The 21,352-nt window shown below is 30.3% G+C and overlaps 1 protein-coding gene across 1 annotated transcript in view; it reads right to left on the bottom strand.

The window, feature by feature from the left end:
* LOC113376188 overlaps positions 1-21,352 on the bottom strand; it is a 332,376-nt gene that overhangs the window by 109,365 nt on the left and 201,659 nt on the right. Inside the window, exon 8 of the mRNA XM_026616105.1 lies at positions 16,239-16,409. Coding sequence (XP_026471890.1) covers positions 16,239-16,409 — 171 coding nt within the window. The remainder of the gene's footprint in view (positions 1-16,238; positions 16,410-21,352) is intronic.

Below are 21,352 nucleotides of genomic sequence, written 5' to 3'. Positions count from 1 at the left end.
CTGTGGTCCTAGAAATGTTATTCACAGTTACGGTTCCAAAATTTAAATGAACAAAATTAATTAAACATTAACCGCAATAACTGAAAAAAGGTCATCTATTCACCAAAGCTCTAGGTTGCACTTAAAATCTCTTAATTTGTAAATAGAGATGATTTTTTCTTCTAATTTTTTTCAGTACCGGCGAGGTCAATACTATCACCTCGTTTTTGCTTGACGTTAAATTCTGGGACACCCTGTCATCTTTCGGACAATCCGATCAAATTGAAAAAGTAGACAGGTATATACGTAGACACTTAGATAGGTAAACAAGTAGGCAGGTAGACAGGTAAATGGTATACGAATCAAATTTTTATTAATTAAACCGTTTTTTTTACATGTCGGGAATTTCATGTAAATTGTCTTAAGGTATAATGCCACTTACACCTAGTTTAGTAATATGTTTCGACAGTTTATATATGTCATCATACATCAAAAGAAAAACTCCAAAATACAAAAATGGAGACAGCACACAATCATTGTCACAAAACTGTAATATAATCTTTGTTTTTGAATAATTATTTGTAATACTAGTTAGTTATATTTAGATCTTTCATATGTCCTGAAAGCTTAGAATTCATTCTAAATGTATTATGATTTTTTCATATAAAAGTATTTAAGTATTCTGTAGGTAACACATAATCATTAAAACACCTTTCAAACATACAAACCTATATTGAAAAATATTTTTATCGATTTTTATTTTCGTTGAAGTCTAAAAAAGTCAGTAAAAAATACAACGATTGTATTAACATTTATTAAACTATATTTTTATTATACAATATAAAGTGAATTTATATAATAAAATTATCTTCACTATATAATTATTTATTTTGATTCTTGTGCTCCTTTACCTATACAGCACCCTATAAATCTCAAGTAAAAGTTCGACAAGTTTGACTACATTTTTATTCACAATACAACTTTTTTGAAAGATAAATCAAGCACATAAATTTCTTTGAAGTTCCAGAACTCATATTGAATAGAAAACCCTCCACCGTATCTTTGGAGACAAAATCTGAACTAACGCGAGTTATTTTAAATAATGTAACACGAAAGTGGACTTTCGACTTACCGGTGAAATGCGAGTTCAAATATCACAAGCAGTCATTTTATGCTTCGTAGAACTTTAGTAATACATTTAAAATACAATTTCTAAAGAAATAATATCAAACTTAGGCAATTACGCGAAATACCTTGAAAGTTCTCAACTGCTATCAAAAGCTCAGAGTACTAATATCCTGTTATAGTGTATTCATATAGGAAAGCCAAATCTCTTTTCATACGAAATGCCAAAAGGAAAACATATTTACGTCTTCCTGGTTCCTTGAAAACCTACCCTGATGAATGAATGAATCAATGAATGAAGAACTGCATTGACGGTTCATTTCAGAAGATATCTAATTACGACAACTAGTTTTCGCAATATGAAGTTGGATGTCAATGGGTACATAATTTAATTATAATTAGACACGTAATGAGGATTATTATGTTCTGAAATTATTATTTGATTATTAACAGATAATTATAACTCATCATTAGCAGAAAATTATAACTATGTTATAACAAGTAGTTATTAACTTCCTGAAGAAGAAGTTTATGGTTTTGTAAAAAATTCTGATTTGATAGTAACTTCTCATGGGGTAAGTCCAAAAATCGATTTTGTAAATTTTTGCATTTCTTCAAGTTTTAAAGGTTTCTGAACATTTTGGCATTCCTTAGAAAAAATTGATGTGTATGTGTGTTTGTGTGTCCGCAAATTTTGTCCACGTTTTCGGACGCACAGATCAACCGATTCGTATGGTTCAAAAAACATTCGATTTATATTGATAGGGAGATGTGCTGATTCGTTTTTGACAAAGGCAGGTTCAGCCGTTTCGAAGATATGGAGCAAAGAGTGCAGCTGGTTTGAAAGATCGACTACCTTAGAAATTCGTAATGATGGGGAGAATTGGTGACTAGTTTTTGGCAAAGGTAGGTCCAAATGTTTCGGAGATAGGAAGCTAAATGTGCAAAATATGACAGTTTTTGAGAGAACAAACATCCGATTTGAATGATTGAAAAAACTTTTTACTACGAAACAATTGCTTTTGTGAATTAATTTTTTTCATTTGAATTTTTTTTCGAAATAATTTCTTTTGTATATCGAAAATAATTCAAATTTTAGTATTAATTTTGATAGATCTAAAGCTCGCTTATATACTTCAAATAAATAATTTTAACTTTGCAATTCAGTTCATATAATTCTTATAAATATTAAACTTTTAAAATCCGATTGATCAAATTTTTGTTTATTAACTTTTCTGTAAACGTCGTCTTCCAATTCATAAACTTTTATATTTTGTCTATAATATAAGAATATTAAAAGTTACAGTATTTATAAAAATCTATCATCTAATTTTCCTTTAATATTTTGTTACAGTGCGGGAAGTTCCAGCAATTTGCCTTAAGGCACCAATAAGAACCATAAACCACTTGGTTTTATGTTTTCTTGACGTTTCAATTCATTCTGAATCGAATGAGAGTAAAGTCTAAAAAAGTGTGTGTGTGTGTATGAGACCTATTTTTGCCGTTTGTCGACGTTTCTTAAAAAACGGCTGGAATTAGCATTTGTCAATTTTGCGACGATCAGCCAAGCCGTTTCATTGTAATTAGAAGAAAAATGTAAAAATTTTCTTCCACCTTCTAGCCAACAATCTTAAGCCGATTTTAAAACTTCAAAAACTGATCGAAAGATATTGGTTCGGAATGGCGCTAATCAGTTTTTGGTAAAGATCGGACGGACCGTTTCTTCGTAATTAATTAACTGATTCTGCCGCACAACAGACCAATGTTATGAAAAACCTTCCATACTAAATATTGACAAAAGCCATGTGATTGATAGAAATCTTAATCTAGAAATTACACAAATGTCAAAAAAAAACGATCTTATTAAACAGGGTCTTTCTGACCGAGCATCATAACATACAAGTGACGTTGCAGTTTATGTGTAAAACGCCTGAATGCACAGTAAATACATGTCATTTCGACAGTATTCATTATGAATCAGTAGCATAATGTATGGAAGTTGAAGCGTAACTTGGCCTTGCCACAACATTGGTCTGTTGTGCGGCAGGATTGACCCATAAATTTCTAAAAAAATTTGTTCGACGATTTTGATGAAATTTTGTATGGCGATAGATGTTATAGTCTGAAATAACATACTAAAATATTATAGGTCTACGATAAGCGAATAAATTGCTATTTATTCGAAATTGCATTTCCGCTTAATTAGAACTAGATATTTTTTATTTCAGTACTCCTATTTGTTGGCGAGAAAATCTCAGAAAACTCGTAATTTAGCATAACCAAATGCTAAAAAATATTACCGAAATGTAACATATATGATTAAAGGCTTGCTGATAAAGAAAATTATGTATAAGGAGCTCATCGAACAAGATTCCACTTTCTATCCTGACTAGAGATTATAAATTTATATACAACGCGATTTATTACGATCGAATTTCTCATTTAAATTTATATTTACCTACATAATTCCTTGATGCAAGGATCGTAGATGAAACTGTATAGCTCACATTTACGAAAATGGTATCAAATAACTAATGATGTAAAATTGAAAGCAATACGTTGTAAATTACTGAATGGGTGATGAATTAAGATATTTTCATTCATAATTTAATTTAAAAGTAAGAAACTGAAGAAATTTAGTTCAAGTTAAGAATAAGAATACTTTAAATATATGTATATACTTTGGTTTTAGAAAATGTATAATTATTTAGGTACTGTGAATTGAAGTAGTTCAAAAATAATTTTTACATCTTTTGAACGTGTATGTAATTTTCTTTTGCGTTTTCTTCTTTCGCGAAACTTCAAAGGCATTTTTTTTCGAAGAAGTTTTTTTCTATACAATATCCACGATTTATCAACTTCTACTGGATCGATTTACTTGAAATTTTTACAAAGTCTTCTTGATAGACTTCTCTTCAGTATGAACTATTCTCATCCCCAAATTCACATTTTTACTATTTTTAAAAATTCCAAAATATCAAAAAATAGTTGTTATCCTTATATATGTTTTCCTTCAGGCAGTCGCTATTCTGTGAAAACAAGTTACTTTAACATGTCCGTAGTTCATACTATTGCGACATTATTCTAGATTAATTTATATAATATACATATTCTTCAGATTAGTTGGAAAGCCTAAATCATGTGTATGATCAGGTGCTAGTTGCTGAAACCACCAATTCCATTACCTTCTAGAACTAAAACTGGACTATTTGTTTGTATTCTCAAAACATTAATTAAAAATGTGCTTGTGAAATAATATAGTAAAAATATTGTCTGTTTTTTATGACGATTTAAAAATCACACAAAACTCATGTCTCTAGACCAGAACAACCCCTTAATGTACATTGCGCATTAATGTATCCGAGCAAGTAAAATATGATACATACATGTACAAATCTCAAAAGTAATTAGAATAAAATCTTGGTCTAATCTGAGTCATAATATCTCTCATAAACTCCGTATTCATATACTTAAGACCTTTTTCGATAAGCGCTACGCCGTAGCAAGTCACTTTTTTCAGGAGAATTTTATCACTTATTATTACCATCGTTCAAGAACGAAGCAAAATCATTTATCGATAAGTCGGCACATCGCACACAATGTACAGATATATCGGGCGGCATGTAGTCGAGATTGCTTTTTGATGGGGCACGTGGTCGGGACTACTAGATGTTCTTTTTTTAAAAAGTCCACACACGAACGTTTTCGTCTAAGCCAGCCACCAAGTCATTCATCGGCGACGTGAATGAAAATGACACACCGAGGGTAGAGGCTTATACGAAATGCTCCGGGAAAGCTTAATTATATTTATAAAATCGAATAAAATCTAACTAGTGGCACACGATATCGTACCTTAAGGCAAATTGCTGGAACTTCCAGTAGAAGCTTTGAAATTCTGTGGATTTTTTTTCATTAACTTCAAGGGTAAGTTACAGTATTCGCAAAAAAGTTCGAAATTTCCGAAAAAAAATCAAAATATAAAAATATTTAAGTCTCCAAAAAAGTATTTTTTTTTTCAAAGAATTCAAAACCTAAAAATATATTCTTTCAAAGCTTTCAAAAATTTTAATTTTCAGTAGGGCAATTTAAGATAAGTTCCAGCAATTTGTGTTAAGCCACGATGCCATGCACTACTAATTTTCAAAGCGATCGTGCTGAGTAGCTGTTTTAGAGACGAAATAGCAAAGCGCGTTAGCGCCGCGTCAAACATAAGTCTTTATAAGAAATACGGAACCCATAGAAATGTAAGCAAAATTTTTGCTTATTATTAAATCTTTTATAAATTATTTGACAATTTGATGTGCATATGTCTAATGATCATTTTTGATCGCCAAATGGTATTTTTTTTTTTAAAAAAAATATTGGGTCTTCAAAACCGTTAGACCTACCTTCCCAAAAAATTAATCACTTTTTCATTTTATAAATACAAGTGAAATGTTTTTTGAATCATTCAAATCAAACGATTCCGCACTTTTGGCCCGGTATCTTCGAAATGGCTGAACCTACTTTTGCCGAAAATTGATCAAAATAAATTATATAGATTTTGAAAGATACATCCCTAAAAAAAAGAAGAACCAGATTCTGAATATAAATTGTTTACAACTTTCTTATGTGAGACTTTTAGATTTTTTAAAATTAATATCTTCGTTGCCTAAAAGTTCTTATTAAGTACGTGATTTATCTGAATCTTTACGGTTTTTCAGATAAAAATAAAAACTCATCATTTTAGCGATAATGATTTTGTGTTTTTAATATTTAAAAATTTTATATCTCTTTTCTGATTGGTGGAAGATGAGATATATGTAGTTCTCTGAACGAGTAGTAAATAAATTATCTATATTTATTTAATTTTCTTTATTCAAGACTTTATAATAGACAAAAATGAAAATAATAAAATACTATGAAACATTCACTAATATAAATAGATAAATACTATTTTTTTTATTTTAATTTTAAATGTTGACTAAATTCTACTTGAAACAGTTATATGAGTAGTCTATAAGAAATCGTAAAAATAAGCATAAATATAAAAAACTTGAATTCTTGATATAAAAAATACATACAAGTTTGGGAAGTCTATTAATATATCTAAACATATATAGTATTAATTATGAATTTTTAGAAATATAACAGAAATCTAAAAATTAGTTGAAAAACTCACAATACATTCTACAGAAATCGTTAAAAAATACCTTTAAAAGTATAAAATCTTTATGGTGTATTGAAACTTAATTCAGAATGCATCAATATAAAGAAAACAAAATAATCCACACTTTTATGAAATTACTCAAAATGTCTATGAATTTATATAGTTATATATCAGCGATTAATTTTGTAGATGTTACAAAAAAGTATAACCCGAATGCTCTTCAGTACCGCGTCGATAAGCAAAATACCACATATTACTTGACCCATTTCCTATCAAAGCATTTCCATTTACAATTTGTATCGGCCCATTATGTTACTGATACGTACATATATGTTCCAAACAAGTTACTGTATGGTTCGCGTGATGTTTCTAATCGGAAAGCTTTTCTTCGATTCAAATTCGAATACTTTCCAACAATTATCTGACTTGCAACTTTGTACAAAACCGCTTTCATACTTCTGGCTCTTGTAATAGCGATAGGGCGGTCCCTTATTGAACTTTGAACTTTATATTCATCCTACTGGCACTGCGCACAGCTATCCGACTGCATAAATGGCCTTACTTCAATTACTCAAATTACTTCATCCACCTGTAGAGTTTCACGCAATTTCACAAGAAATACAATTGTTTCCTAAATACGCTCGAGTTTTAAAGTAAGTTTCTTATCTAAGCGAGTTTGGCAACAATAAATGTTTGTTCAAAATTATATAGAATTTTAAATTTGATGCTGATATATAATAGAAATAACGCTACATGGACTGTTAGTCCTCATATGTTTTCCGTTGTATATAGTGTTCAAACATAGAAGGGACAGTGACGTCACTTTCTGAGCGAACATTGCCGACAATCGCGAAACTCTCCCGATTAATTAAATATCATATGTCATATGTTTTATTTTAATAATATTATGACAATTGTGATGGCTGATAATTTTTTACAGTCTACTATTGTCTACCCTTAAAACAAGTTCATTTTATTTTATCAACAAAATTACTCAATGTCTATACAGACAGATTGCAATGTATATTGAATAAAAAAAATTTTGAACAAATTGAAAATATATTTCAAATAATTTCCTAATCCTATGCAATACCCTGAAGTTTTACATTATGAAATCATTGAAAAAACGCTCATTGATTGTTTTTAAGAAAAAACTTAATTAATAGTATAAAATATTAATAATTTGATTTAACTATCTTATGCAAGGTGGTGCTAATGGATGCTAATTAGTGCAAATCTTTTATTTTAGTAAATACCGTAAATACTAATAAATAATCATTTGAGAATTTGCTCTTAGTTTAGTCATCTGAGATTCATGAACCGATTCTGCCGCACAACAGACCAATGTTATGGCAAGACTATGTTATGAAGAGCTTTCTATACTGAATATTTACAGAAGTCATGTGGTTCCTGTGCAGCCAGACGTTTTTATCAGATTGTCCGATAGATAACCTAACCTAGAAACCGTACAAGTGTCAAAAATACGATTTTAGATAACAGGGTTTTGCTGACCAAGGTTCATAACATACAAGTGACGTTGCAGATAATGTGTAAAACGCCTGAATGCACAATAAATACATGACATTTTGACTTTCAGTATGGTTCAGTAGCATAATATATGGAAGTTGGAGCGTAACATGGCCTTGCCATAACATTGGTCTGTTGTAAGGCAGAATCGGTCCATTATTGCCTTAAAGTAAAACGGAACGTATACATAAAACATTAATTTACTGCATTTTTTTGTACTTGATGTTTTGATGGAAATTAATTTTTCAGTATAAGTATTAAATAGTTTTAAAAAAGTTAAGGTTATGCAAACTCTGTTTTGTGGTAACATCAAACAAATTAAAGTTCAGTAAAAAAACGCAATGTAAAGAAAAAATCTTTCTCTTAATTTGATACATAAAAATCCTAGAAATCCCACAGAGCAAAACAAGTTAAGGGTGGGTATGAATCAGTCGGCATCTAAAGTATTGTTTTAATCAACTGACTGGATTTTTCTTGTTCAACCCTACAATCGTCGTATAGGATGCAATCTTTTTGCATAATGAGTTCAATCCAGTTTTCTTTTCCTTTCAGACTTATGCTCAGTAGAGTTCCTTTTGCCCACTCTTCTCAGCACTTCATTGGTTATCTTGTCTGCCCACTTTATCTTTTGCACCACATTTCAAAACTTTCCAGATAGTTATTGTCGGCCTCTCAGAGTCCATATCTCTAATCCGTATACATATATATTATACATACAAAAAAATATGGACAAAATTGTATTTAGAGTGAGTTTTGGAACACAATGGATAAATGTAAATCTTATAAAGTTTTATTATTTTATTCCATCTCTGGTCAGAGATAAATTCCACTGCACATGTATACTCCTCAGAAGTCATTACGTAAGCAGATTAATTTCAGCATAGGACGTAAACTCTATTAATACGATATTAGATCGTTCCGTAACACGGACGGAGTGCATTGCCACGAGCTTCGACCAACGTCTGGAAATTGAAAGGCCAGCTGCTGCCCAGCTCTGGCAGGGTTAATTGCACTTTGCATTATTGATGTTGATCATATGCATATTAAATAAGAACAATACAAACAAAACAACACAATCGTAAATGAAATAAAACAAATTTTGCTCTCTCTCTCTCTCTCGCTCCCCTTCCCACTCCCTCTCCTTCTCCCTCTCTCTCCCTCTCTCTCACTAGAGAAAGATCTAAAATCTTTCTATTTATCTTATTTTATCAAACATTTGTTATTCTTATATTATCATCTTATTTTATCAAACATTGATTGCTATAGAAGAAAATAAAAAATTTGTTTTATTTGCATTTTTGCATAGCATTTATAACTAAGAGCTCTATGAAACTAAGAGTTTGTGCCGAAACTTTTCCTCAATGACGATGCTTTTATAGAAGGCTGATCACACCGAATAGCTATTCTATTTACTTTAGTTTATTGCATGTTAGAAAACATTCCAATGGTTATCCTTTATATACAGAATCATCAGTACTAATGGCTTTATGCTTTTGTGCTAAGACTTCTCTTCAAGTTTGTCGGTTTTATAACAGGCAACCCAATAATTGCCCTATCTATTTAGGTGTACGAGGTGTGTTCAAAAAGTACCCGGAATTTTTAAATTTCGCGGGTCTGGAGTGTCTGATTGTCAAAATTTTTTTTTTATTGTGTTGGTATACATGCCCCTAAAGTATGATGAAATTTTCAGCTATATTCACTGTTTACTTTGTCTGTGGTAGTCGCTAAGGTTCGACGTGTTTTTCTGAGCTCGGCGATTTTTACAATGGAATAAAGTGTAACAAAGTAAAAAATGAAATAAAGTGTAACAAAGTGTGTGAAATGTTACAAAAAGCCTATGGTGAGTCTGCTATGAAAAAAACAAGTGTTTACGAGTGGTATAAGCGTTTCCAAGATGGCCGCGAAGACGTTGAAGATGACGAACGCTCCGGTCGACCCAGCACGTCAACAAACGATGAAAATGTGAAAGAAGTGGAAAAAATGGTTATGAATGATCGCCGAATCACAATTAGAGAAGTTGCTTATGAAGTTGGCATATCAATTGGCTCATGTCATAACATTTTTTCAAATGTTTTGGGCATGAAACGAGTGGCAGCAAAATTCATTCCAAAACTGCTAAATTTTGACCAAAAAGCAATCGCATGAACATCGCTCAAGAGCTGTTAAATGACGTCAACAACGATCCAAGTTTGCTTGAAAGGGTCATAACTGGTGATGAAACATGGGTGTACGGTTATGATGTCGAAACCAAAGCCCAATCGTCCCAATGGAAGAGCCCAGGTGAGCCAAGACCGAAAAAAGCACGTCAAGTTCGATCGAATGTCAAGGTTTTGCTTACTGTTTTCTTTGATTATAACGGCATAGTGCATCAAGAGTTCTTACCACAAGGTCGTACGGTTAATAAGGAGTATTACCTTGAAGTGATGCGACGTTTGCGTGAAGCAATCCGAAAAAAACGCTCCGATTTATGGAAAAACAATTCATGGCTGTTGCACCACGATAACGCACCTGCTCACTCGTCGTTGCTTGTTCGTAATTTTTTGGCCAAAAACAATACCGTAGTCATGCCCCAACCTCCATATTCACCAGATATGGCTCCGTGTGACTTTTTCCTATTCCCAAAGTTGAAGAGACCCATGAAAGGACGGCGGTTTTCCTCGATTGAAGAAATAAAGGCCGAATCGCTGAGAGTGCTCAAGGACATATCAAAAAGTGAATATCAAGGGTGCTTCGAAAATTGGAAAAAACGCTGGCATAAGTGTATTATATCTGGGGGGGGACTACTTTGAAGGGGACCACATTAATGTAGACGAATAAATAAATATTTTTTTGAAAAAACGAAAATTCCGGGTACTTTTTGAACAGACCTCGTATTTGCATACCAGAATACAACCCAATTATTAAAAACATTGTTGGGTTTAAAAATTAAAACTACAACTTTGATGATCTAGTATGCTAGAACTTCTGAATTATTACGCTTTTGTAGAAGGCTGATCACACCCAATATCTGTTTTATCTATTTTAGTATATTTTATATCAGAAAGCAAATCAATGGTTATCCTTTATAATAAAATCATCAGTACTAATGGTTTTCTCAGCTTTTGCGCCAAGAGTTCTCCTCAAGTTTGTCGGTTCATAACATTCAACCCAATGATTTCCCTATCTATTTCGGTGTATTTGCAGAATGCAACCCAATTGTTATCTTTTCTAACAGTCTCCTCAAAACATGTTTTTGATCACTAGTTCCATACTATGGAGGATCATCCAAATTAGTTACAGCTACAACAACGCCCAAAAAAATATTGTCCTATGGGTTTTTAATTAAAAAAATACTCCATGGGGTGATTTTTGTACATTTTTTTCTTAAATAATCTGCATATTAGAAAATAATTCAATTTTTAAACTTGAGCTGGTCCAATTTAATATACTATGGAAAAAGAAACTTGTCTATAATTTGCCTGAAAATGTATCTATAGTTTTGTCTAAATTTACATGATAATTACAATCAAGTTATCACGTTCTTGAAATTGCATGTAAATTATTCTTCTATTTTTAGTATGTGAAAACTGTGTTTTATTGTGTATATTCAAAAAGTACATATATTATGATTAATAAATTGCCACTGAATTTTTAGACCCCTACGACTACTAGTTTTTATTTTATAGCAATTTGACTAAATCGACAATCCTCGCAATGGGGGAGCATTGACAAATTTTTCTGGTAAAAATCGAAGTTGCTCTGATTCGACTTATATTCAAAAAGTACATATATTATGACTTTAATAAATCGCCACTAAATTTTTAGACCCCTCCGACTACTAGTTTTTATTTTATATCAAACTGACAAAATCGACAATTCTCGCAATGGGGGGGGAGGGTCTGGCCATTGACAAATTTTTCGGGTAAAAATCGAAGTTGCTCTGATACGACTTATATTCAAAAAGAACATATATTATGACTTTGATAAATCGCCACTGAATTTTTAGATCCCTCCGACTAATAGTTTTTATTTTAATATATAAAACGTACACTGCATAAATGTAGATTGGTACGTAGGTTATCTACCCTTGGGTAATATACTTCTTCATTACATTATAATTTTCCAATTTAAAATATCATCGCAATTTTGTATCGAATACGTTCTATATTAACAAGTTATGGTTACTTGTTATATTCAAATTAATTTTTGCTTGTTGTTTTAACTGTAGTATTTGAATGTATAACTCTGTTATTATTTCGAGATTGGGACTGAGTTAAACAACTCCTTTATTACGAATAATATAAATTAATTCTCGGAAAGTTTTCTCCCATCTTGCTTTTGTTTCGAATTTTCGATCTATACTATCATCATTCGTGGGAGGTTTATTGTATATTTTCAATAGTGTTTGTACGGAAATACCACATCGACAGCCATCTAGTCACTATTGTGAGACTGGATTGCTGGATTTTATTCAATAATGGATTTTCTCTTCGATTACTTCAAAAACCAATATTGATTTAAGTATAAATGAATACTACACCCTGGATAAATGTAATAGCGGAATAAAAGTAGATATCTCAATTTCCGTAAATTCCTTTGCAACTATTCATTTGACGACCGTCGATATAAAACCGTTCCAAGCGTTTGAGCAATATTACCCCGAGACACCAAACGTTGATTACTTGCTTAATACTCTGCGAAATGGATCAATACTATTGGTTTTGTTTGAATTATTTTTAGTATTCTTTGACCATATCAAGATTTTATATATCGGTCTTAACAAAACTTAATTATGGCTTTTTTATCTGTCTGTTTACTAGTTTGAACCTGGCATTGAATCAAATCTCTGCAACTAATATAGTACGAAAGCAAAGCATACAAAATTTTAGCAAGTAGTTTTAATGGTAACATTGCATTAGACATTTTATCAGAAATTAAATAAAAATATATTTGAATTAAATATATAAGTTGTACCGAGTTCTGAAGATTGGTCATTGCATCACTGGAAGATTCATATTTTTTGTATAGATTTATTTAAAACTCACGAAGTTGAATAGTTGAAGTTCCTAATTATTTCGCGTTTCGTAGCATCAAATCTTTGAAATTAATAAAATTAGAAATTAGTTATGACAACATGACATAAGCTTTCTTTTTTTTTATAAAATAGTTTCAATAGTAACATATCATTACCAACACGATTTTTTAAGGGGGTATTCTAGTGTAGAGCGATGAATTTTAGGTCATTTTTAAAGTGTCGTAAAAGAAAGCAATGAATGTTTTTACTATCCATTTTTTACCACTTGTGTATTAATATTATTAAAATACAATACAAAAATTAAAAAAAGTTGAAAATTGAAGAAACTGGCGCTGATAAAGTGGGGGGTCACAAAAAATTAGTACCTCAGTCTTGACATGATTTCAGCCGTCCTATACATCCAAAATAAAAGAAATAAAAAGATTATTAATCTACAATGATGTCGCAATCGCCCGAACTAGCGATGACTAAACAAATTTTTTTTTACAAATTGGCGACTGTTTGAAAAAAATGTGTTTTTTTACTGTTCTTCTGAGTTTCTCGATTTTTTTAAAAATAGTAAAAATTGGAATTTGGGCATAATCCTATTTTGGGCTATAGATAGGTCTATAAACAAGACTCTCTAAACATTTCAAGTGAATCGGCCGAGTAGAACTCGAGAAATCGTGTCAACAGTGCTGAAAAAGCCTGTTCTGAGAAAAACGCATTTAAAGTTTTGCGTGAAGCCAAACCAGTATGGAGACCGAGTCAGTAAAATGCCTATATCTCCAAAAATAATTCAAATTTTCAAAAACCTTCTCGTACCCATATTCTTAGATAGTTAAACTTTGAAAATATGAAATAAAAAAATAGATTTTTTTGAATTTCTACACTAGAATACCTCCTTAAGAGATGTTTGCTCAACAAATGCATTGTTTCGAGTTCTGATTAGTAGTCATTATGTTAATAAAAGTTTCATAAATTGGCTTCTTTAAATTTCATATTTGTCATCCAAAATTGTAGTTCTCACACGAACGAACAATACAAACATTTTGATATTATTCTAACTAATTGTCACTATAAGAAAAAGTTCATTACTATCATTCAAAGATAACGAAAACTTTCTTAACACTATTCCTACCGACATTTCATGTTTGCTATTCCTACCGCGACCGGTCAAATGACCGGTCATGCAAAATCGGTATTTTTCAGTATTGAATGAAGAGTTAATGCTAGTTTAAGAGTTTATAAATACAAATACAATATATTTCTTTTATTTTATAATGCGAATTCTACATTTTATACTGTTTTATCCAATTTTTCACGATTTTTTTTCTTAGAGTGTATTTTCTGCACACGCATTTTTTACGTTTTTGGCTGATTTTGTTTTCTCTATCATTTTTCTAAAGCATTATCTGGAATAGTTTCTTTTAGGGAATCTGTTTTGTACTTGTACTTAGCTGATTTTTTTCTGAATTCTTGTTGGAACTATACGACAAGTTAATTGGAATAGAAAGTTCCTGCCTTGTACATTGTCTTCTCGTAATTTCTTTATGTAACAACAATGGATTTATCCTGAATACATCCAAAATAATGTAAATTCTTGATGAATTCTCTCTAAAATTCATATTTTACCAAATAATTTCTGACTATTTTATGAATGGCATCTACACCAGTCCCGACGCTAATACCAATAGAATTAACTCCCGTATTAGTGTAATTTTTTCAACATATGTGTATGTAAGTGAAAATTAGAATCTTCTTTCTTATCTTCCAAAATTGTAAATATTATTTGAGTATTGAAGTCTTTGATTTTTCGTTCTGCCAGTATTTATAGCTGTTATATTGCTTCAATTGTATCTGCCATCAGTTTTCTTTTACTAAAAGTTTAGCTATATGTAGGATGGTAAAAACGTTATATATTTTTTATGTCGTACTAGTGATTTTGATAATACGGTTTCATCAGTTATAAATCTTCAAAGAATATCTCAGTTTGCTACGTATACTGGATGGTTACCAAAATTTTACACCCCATTTGTGCGATTTGCAGGGCATAATTATATTTACATCGTATATTGAACAGTTACTAATATTTATACGTTTTCCTAAATACTATTGAACATATGTTGAATGAATTTACACCTTACCTTTATTGAAAATATATGTTTGTCGATAGTAATACGTAGTCTTTTACAACAATTTTGATTGCTGTCAATGTAGTTGAACCAACCTTTGGATTCAAAACAAAACCTATCGATTTATTGTTTAGATTCCTTCGTAAAAATCTGTCTATACATAGACATTGAGAAAATTGAGAAATCCCACTTTTTATACCGTAGAAATGCAATATTTATACTACTTGCCTTATTTGCGCACCGCGCATACAGAATCGAAAAAAATGCATATAAATTTGCAGAAGGCAGTTTTGACCAGTCTAAATTCTTCTGAATTTACATTTTCTTGTAAGTTCCAAAATATTCTTAACAATTACTACAAAAAATCCCATCCGAACATCGTCTTTCGTACTACCGGTCAAATGACCGGTCGCGGTAGGTAAGACAGCATACAATTTTTTTTCCAAAAATAAAAATTGAAAAAACAAATTAACATTGAAAAATGTTTTATACTCACATATTAGGAAAAGTCATAAAGTTTGATGACGATTCAATTACGTTTGATATGAAAAATACTAATCGAAAAATCAAAAACGGTCATTTGACCGGTCCCGGTAGGAATAGTGTTAATTAACGAGTTCTACTTGTTCTAAAGCCTTATTCGTAAAACAAGCCGGTTGTTTTGCGTATTCACAATGTTTACACAAATTGGCTCTTCATTTGCTAGGAAACTGACTTTGTCAGTCGTTATACGAAATATCACTAAAGAAGATTTTTTTACTATATATTCTGCTCTTTAAATTTAAATGATTTTTGTGATTGGTAAAGGTCCGACTTCCCGGGTTCAAATTTAGGTGAACAAAATTTGATTTAAGAAAACTAGACCGAATTTTTTTTCTTCAAAATAGCATTAACAACTATAATATGAACAAAAATGATATTTATCAGCCCGATTCATATAATTACCAAATTTTTCATAACACAATTATTTTTTTATAAATTATTTTTTTTTAAATCCAAAGACCTCGCCAGAATACTGCTTGAACACAACCTTCCAAAAATACTAAAACGCAAACACCAGCCACAATTGAGTTTATAGAGTAATATGCATCCATCACGATATAAGTTTCTATAGTAAGGTGAAAGTAACACAGGTTACTTCCACAAATATCAATTTTCAGCCCTTACATCGATTATCTTAAGCCATTACATTTACTGAATGTCTATACGAACAGTAGTAAATCTTTTATGTATTTTATGTATAATAAAAGAAATTCTTTATGATCCAGTTTTCTATAAAGGTGCTCTATGTAAACATAAACATAAATATATAATATTCTTTAAAACTTACCGAGTTCTTGGAATCTTCCTCAGCAGGAGGTTGCGGCGGCACAAAATGTTTCCGCGGCAATTTAGGAGCTGGTCCTCCCAAAGCCTTGCAAAGCTGCTGCAGATCGTTTCCCGCCGATACCGAGCGACAGTGACCGCTTAAGCCGTCGTAGCGTTTACTTTGCTCTGTGGTCTGTAAAATAGAAAATAAAATTTAGTTTTTCACATTTTATGTCTTTTCTGATGTAAAATCAAGACTTTAATTTTGTAAAGTAATTTCTTTTATCTTGTTAGACGGTTTAATAAAAATAATCATATGTTGGGTTTATAATGTTCAGAACTTGATAAATTCATTGTAATCTTGGAGTAATTACAATGTTCATAATTTCAGTAAAATTGCATTTTTATGAAACGTTTCTTTGATCCCAACAGTATTTGATAAGATCTACTTTTTGCATCGAACTTGACTCTAAATAATAATTAAATATTTTGAGAGTTGATATGACCAATATAAACAATCCGCTTTTTCAATATCAATCATCTTTCTCTCATTATCAATAAAAATGTAAAATTAGGAATTATACTTCCCATAAACTAAAAACTAAAATTACAAACAGTTCTGTTTAACTTATGACTATAAATTTTGAAGCAAAGACCGATACAGAACAATAATTTATGAACGACAATCATACACACAGCACGTAATGCGGATGTCGTCCTTGGACGACACTCGTATAACATAGGTAGTCGAGTACATGTTGTTCATGAACGACATTCATAGCGAATCAATGTATGAAAAAAAATCCTGACAGAATTTTATAAAAAATCACTGTGATCTTTTAAAACTTATAACACAAATTGAATTGCTTATTGGAATTGTCCTATATAATGCCACAAACATGTGAGAAATTTTTAAACAATCCCATATAAATAAAATAGTATTTGTAGACGAAAAAATCTATTGTATTGCTATTCAATTGAATAAGAAAACATAAAAATATCGTATAGAAAATAAGTTTGTAAAACGAGAGGATTTAGTTGCACATATTTACTGATGTTCTAAATGTGAAAACAGCAATGCAAAAGAAAGTTTAGTAAGATTTTTCAAACCAATTTGAGGATAGTAATAATATAATTTAAGAGTTGATATAGCAATTATTCAGCATTTTTTTTCATATAATTCTTATTTAAGCCAATAAAAATAAATCGATTTGTATGAAAAAAAAGCTATCACAACGCACCAATGTCACTGTTCGCAAAAAATCAATCCAATGAATATAAAAATTGATTGACGCAGATAGAGACTAATTCATCAAATTTAACTATTCATGAAGACTGTTGATCAACCTATTCAATCATTATTAGTTCACAAAAATGTAATAAATTTTGAAATTATTCAATTTAAATAAAATAATATTTGCAGCCAGTAAAAAATATTAAATGATCATTGTATCGCTAATTGTAAAAGATGAAAATATATTAAAGTAAAAATAAATAAAATAGGTGTTCATTAGAATTTTATTTATTGTTATAATATATAACGTTTTATGAAATGCCAATAATAATTGAAAACGTAAACCTATATGCATAATTGTTTCAGTTTATAAAGCTGTTATTTTTTTATTTGTAGTTATAAAATAGTGTTACACAATCTCATCTTTTGTGATGTCAACATGAATTTTTAATAGTATATACACTATGTATATACATTGTCTAATTAGTATATACATTATCTTATTTTATATATTTTGTATTACAAAAAATATGACTTCTACGAGAATCAATTTTAATAAAAAATCAAAATGTTTGCATGTTTTTACGTTTCAAAGGTTTCTGAGCGTTTTGGCATACCTTAAAAAAATGTATATGTATGTGTGTGCAGACACTTTTGAGAGCATGGATCAACCGATTTGAATGATTCAAAAAACATTTTATTTCTAGTGATGAGAAGACGTGCCGATTAGTCTTGGGCAAAGACAGGTCCAGCCGTTTCAAAGATGCGAGGCAAAAAGTGCCAAAAATAGCGATTCAGTTTTTGAGCGAACGGAGTGTCCAATTTGTATGATTCAAAAAACATTTTACTTGTATTGATGTAATGCAGAATTGACTAAATTTGTGAAGAAGCCGATAAGTAAATTTCAGATATTCAAAATTTTCAAAAATATTCAAAACCATTTTTATTAACTATTGGTAAGTTTTTATTGATTAATTATTTTTATATTTCAAATGTTTGAATACGGTACAGAAGGGTCAAGCAATTTGCCTCAAGGCACAATGCCATGCACCACTAGTTATATTTTAGCAGTATTATGAGACTGGTTCGTCTGGTTTGAACGTTACAAACCTTTTTTAAAAGAAAAATAATTACTCACAATAAAAGAAAAATTATCTTTACAATTACTATCAACGTAAAAATTCAAGTATAAATCCTTACACTCCGTAAGTATAAATCCATACAATCCAGAACAGTGTTGTAAAGTCATACACACAAAAAAAATACAACTAGACTATAAACAATATATCTCGAAATCCTCTAGTTTATTATAGAAGAGTAATCTTGAAGACATTACGAAACACATATCAATTTAGTGATTCAGATAATACCCGTTGATGAGTATAACTTTAGTAAAGTTTTTCGTAAAGTGATACCATCCATCAATCACTGTTGCGGGAGTCTTACGACCGTCATGGAACTGACGTAATATTTCTAGTGATACTTATGAACGAGAAAAATAAACTCATCGTCAGACAAGATGAGGAAACTAACATTTTTATATTCGACGAAATAATGTCATAATGGGGAAAAATAGATAATAAATACGTTAAATAATATTTTCATATATAAATATATATATATATATATATATATATATATATATATGTGTGTGTGTGTTAAAAGTGTTTAAATTTGATGTTGAAATGTATGATTAATTTCTTGGAGAGCGTATCATCAAGTAAAAAATATAAATAAAGTAAAGATTTTTGAAAACATCTTTATTTTTCCATACGTTTCGATATAAAATTCTACGTCATCGTCAGTGGTTTTACAATTTTGAGAAAAAAAAACAGAAAGTAACGTTAAAAACTGAATATACACAGAGCAAGAATAAAAAGAAAGGGAATTAACTTTGAACTTAAATAAAAGTTTTAAGCTCACATGACACCTTCAATAACCTTCAGTTCATATTTATAATCAAATCACCGATTATCAAATCACCGATTATCGTGTGATTTGGTAAAAAAAAACTGATTTTCCAGCGGCGTTTCCAGTTGATTGAGGACTTTTCCATTTCCTCGTTAACAATATCTTATTTGACGAAATAGATTTTGTGATTTATAGGACAGTTCTAGTTTACGATCCCAAGAATTGAGTGCGTCGAGAAAATTGAAATAAAGGGAAGAAATAGTTTATTGATTTAGCTTTCTGTGTTTATTTTGAAATTGAATTCGGAAATACATACTTTATTAAAATAACTGGTGGTGCATTGCATCGTGCCTTAAGGAAAATTGATAGAACTTCTGGTACCAAAATTTGGAATTTTTAAAATCTTTAAAATTTTGAAAATTTGGAATTATTTTTTGGAAGTTTTGAATTTTGAACTGTAAACAAAATTTGTACTTATTATTAAAATCTTTATTCAACATTTGATAATGTGGTGTACATATGTCTAATGATCATTTTTCAACGCAAAATAGCATTTTCTTTGAATCTCCTAAACCGCTAGAGACGCCTTTTCAAAAAAATTCCCATACTTCATTTCGTCAACACAAATGAAGTGTCTTAAAAATCACAAAGTAGTAACAGCCATTTTTGCCATTTTTTGTCCCATGTTTTCTGAACGCTGGACTTGCCAAAAACTAATCAGCATGTCTTCCCATTAATATAAATCAAATGTTTTTTGAATCATTCAAATCGGTTGATCCGTGCTTTAGAAATTGTCGACTACAAATTGTAGCCAAACATACATATATACATACTACATACATACACACATACCATTCAATATTTTCTAAGGTTATGCCGAAATGTTCAGGTGATCGTGAAACAATAAAATAAAATAAGAAATACAATAAAATTCTGCTTGAAGACTAAAACGAATGAAGGACAAAATATTAAAAAAAATATTCTGAAATTTCAATAAGAAATTAAACAATCTTTGTTTTTGTTTTTCTGAAGAATTTGTTTTGCTATTTCAATAGATGACTGTTTAGAAAGTAATTTTAGTTATTACTTCTTGTGACAAATTTTGAATATATATAATACACCCAAAAGAAAATCGATATTAAATTTTCAGATAATTTCAAGTAAAAATTTATATTACTGCTTGATATCGTGCTAGCCATGGAAATCATCGAAACTAGCAGTATCTCAACCAAGAAGTTCTTACATGATGTAATGACAAAATCAGAAAATATTAGTAAAGCTTAATTAGCACATAGTTTTAACACTAAATCAAAAAGTAATTTTTAAAACATTTTTCTACGAGTAAAATATTTTTATTATATAGTTTGCATTAGGTCGAATTAATTTTTTTTTACTTTGATTTTGACTTTATTATACTAATGTTATTTTTAATCTAAGTATGAAACCATAAGTGTAATCACAAAGCTCTTGCTTCAATTTACAATAATTCCTCATGGCAAAACATAAATCTCACAACACTAAAATAGAATTGCTTAAAACATTGTAAAGAAAAGTTTTTCCCATCCAAAGAATATGTTACGAGATACTATATCTAGTTTTCAAAAAGTTTTATATGGTATCCTAAAATAGACACTGCATTTCAAAGATAGTTACACTGCAAAATTGGGTTTTATTATTCTGACACTTCTTAAAAATTTAATGTTTAAGGAAAGGTCTAACTTTGAATTTATGGAAATCTGGAATATTGAAATTAACCATCCCATAAATTTCTGTAACAACAAGAAAATGTAACCAATTGTTACATGTACAATTTTATGGTATAACAATTAGTACAAAGCGTAATTGATATGAATATAGTTAGGGACCGATTCTGCAGCATAACAGACCAATGTTATGGCAAGGTTATGTTATGAAGAAGCTTCCATTCGTTCTAAATATTATCAAGAGCCATACGGTTGCCATGCACTCAGGCAATTTTCTCAGGTTGTCAG

The sequence above is a fragment of the Ctenocephalides felis genome, unplaced genomic scaffold (assembly GCF_003426905.1).
Source record: "Ctenocephalides felis isolate EL2017-DRISC unplaced genomic scaffold, ASM342690v1 CF-g0.4_SCAFFOLD_01886, whole genome shotgun sequence".
NCBI lineage: Eukaryota > Metazoa > Arthropoda > Insecta > Siphonaptera > Pulicidae > Ctenocephalides > Ctenocephalides felis.
This window is presented reverse-complemented; position numbering and strand designations above follow the sequence as displayed.